General features: G+C 37.9%; 1 protein-coding gene across 1 annotated transcript; it reads right to left on the bottom strand.

Moving 5' to 3' along the window:
- Nucleotides 1–2,078: 2,078 nt before the first annotated feature.
- MELLADRAFT_103604 (uncharacterized protein) lies at nt 2,079–2,609 on the bottom strand (the record flags this gene model as incomplete). The annotated part of the gene is made up of 1 exon (XM_007406415.1): nt 2,079–2,609. One exon carries the CDS (start codon nt 2,607–2,609, stop codon nt 2,079–2,081), a length of 531 nt encoding a protein of 176 aa, XP_007406477.1.
- Between the last annotated feature and the right edge of the window lie 137 nt (nt 2,610–2,746).

The following is a 2,746-nucleotide window of genomic DNA, read 5'->3' as shown; positions in this document are numbered from 1 at the left end:
GAGTTCATGGATTATCCGAGATTTCATACAAAAGACATTGCATGACTGTGGCACAAACTAGTGTTTTGGAGTGTGCTGCACTAAATGCCTGCCGAGCTCAACAGAGAGCCCTCCCAGACACTTCAACTGCCTTACAATATTTGTGCATGATGCAATTTGTGACAATATCTGGGGACTTGAGTAAATTGGAGTTCACTGGCTGAGACCTTCCCTGTGGAGTGCTCTGGGGCAGGTACTTGAAAAATTCTTCCACAGTCCAGGTCTCAAGGCCACTTGCATGCTTATTTTATCTCATTGATGTCTTGGTCCTTATGACATAATGGAAAGAATCTCAACTAACCTGTCTAAAACCCCTTTGCCTAAGGAAATAAAGGATGTGCATCATGTCTTTCATGTCAACTTGTTAAGGAAATTTACAAGAGTGAAAGAAAAGGACAAGTGAAAAACAACTCACCACCATTGATAATTGAAAGACAGCACAATTATGAAGTTGAAGAAATACTGACAAGACAAAAATCAGAAAGAAGATAGGATACTTAGTTGGAATGGATATGAATCAGATCACAACTCATGGGAACCAGGAATGAATTCAAGGAATGTGCAAGAATTAGTGAAGTATTTTAATAAAAAAGATCCACAAGTTGAAAATAGATACTTTAGGACACAGAGAAGATGAGGGAGGGCTAAAGCTTTTTGCCATGTAGTTTTTTAATGCTAGCCCGTGGAAAGATACCTGACCAATCAAGAGGGGGTTGAGGTACAACAGGGGGGGGTTATGTAAAGAGCCTACTATAGAGATATAAAAAAACTGCAACATCCACGCTTTGGGCATTAGCTGAAGCTCAGAAGCCTGTTTTACCTGTTACTCTTCACATTGCAATCTGATCATTACATAAATGATACCTCTTGCTCCTATCCGCCCATCTGAGTCACCACAGAAATATGGGTTATAGCCAGTATGGGTGACCAAGAAATGGGTTATGTGAGAGTTGACTGTATAGAATGATGTCAAGGCTGGTTCTTGGGGTTCAGCGGCAAGGGCAAGGGTTCTTGGGTCTGGGAGGTGTTCTGGGTATTATGAATAGATTTTTGGATGGATAGAAAAGCAAGAAGTGCATGAGTGCAAGTACAAAGTAGTTCTCTATCTGTGACATGTCTATGTAGGTGTTTCACGTGTGTAACTCATCCCCTACTGCTATGTGAGATCATAACAATATCCAGAGCTGCATACATACTTAGACCACCTATCACATATGGGACTGATTGAGAGTAAGTTGTCCATTCCTCAAAAGGTGAAATTATTGATCAACTTTTGAAGCTAATTTTGCATCTTGCATCATTTGAACAAAATAGGGGGGCAAGACATGAAATCACTTCATATGAATACTTGGAGTTTTTTGATGCTCATTTGTTTGTTCTGTTGTGCTATTTTTATTCAATGGATCCAATTTGATAAATTGGTGATTGATGAGGAGATGAGAAGGATTATTTGAGACAGTTGAATGATGAGAAGGCAAAATAGATCAAAATCAAAGGAGAGGGTAGTAGAGAGTGATTTCAGGGAATTTGGAGATGAGAGTTCCCTTGATAGCTCAAGTAAATTATGTAGATGCCAATGTGTGTTTTGGACATGATTGTGGATTTTGTGCCTTGACATGGTGCAATTTACTGGTCCAAGGCCATTTGACAAGGCAATAGTGGATGCTCTAAGTCTGGTTAATCTCTCTGAAAAGACTCAGACAATAACTTAAGCTCTACTGAGAAATTGTTTGTTACATGTGGGAGAGGAGGGGAAATATTTTTTCTTGTCCAACCTAGATTTTAATGCTTGATTTTTTTGTTTTCTTTCTCTTGGTTGAAATCCAAGTAATGAAAAAAATGGCATATGCTTGTTCTAAAGGCTCAAATTTTAATTATCATTCAAGTTTGATTTGTCCTAAGAAGTGAGTTTTACTTCAAATCCTGGACTATTTACAATCCATCAAAACACAAGAATTTTTGGTCCTCTGGTTGTTTCAAGAAACCTACCAAGGCTGAAACCTCTTACTGTTTATGTGAAGTTGTTAAAATTAATTGAATTATGCATCAATCTTCATACCAAGGACTGTTCTATTGAGATGAGAAAGTAACTTCTGAGCCAGAGGATACTTAGGTTTATATGCTGGTAGTTCCTTGGGTAAACATTTGATTGTTTTTTCGGCAGTTTTGAACCATCTTGGTCTGAATTGCTGCATCCACTTAAGAATTATGTAAGCCAGGAATTGATGTTGGCTTCTATTGAAGAAATTACAAATAGCAATCCTTGAAATCAGTGTATCTTCAATTGATGGGATTTCAGTTGAGGCTCCAGTATGTGTTGTTCTTTTCAGAACATTGTTCAAGGTAAATGTCTTCATTGGAATAGTTCTCCAAATATTTATTACCCATTGGTAGCCTTCAACCAGAATTCCATTTAGATCTTCTTCATCTGGATCAAAAGTTAATTTGGCTTTCAATAGCAATAACAGGAATTCATGTGTCATAAGCATCAATCTCATTCTAAAGCTGTCTGGTGTTGCCCTTTGTGTAAGATCCGTGCCTGTTTCAAGGAATTGTTCAAGCTCTGTCATGAAGGGAGTAAGGTATTTGAAAATTGAGAGATCAAATGATGATCTGGGCTGATGTTGGTAAATGTTTTGGTTTTCATTGGCAACGACCTGATTCCATGTCTTCCCTGTTTTAGTTTTGAAATCATTTACATGTAGAA

The sequence above is a fragment of the Melampsora larici-populina genome, assembly GCF_000204055.1.
Source record: "Melampsora larici-populina 98AG31 unplaced genomic scaffold MELLAscaffold_6, whole genome shotgun sequence".
Classification (NCBI taxonomy): Eukaryota; Fungi; Basidiomycota; class Pucciniomycetes; order Pucciniales; family Melampsoraceae; genus Melampsora; species Melampsora laricis-populina.
This window is presented reverse-complemented; position numbering and strand designations above follow the sequence as displayed.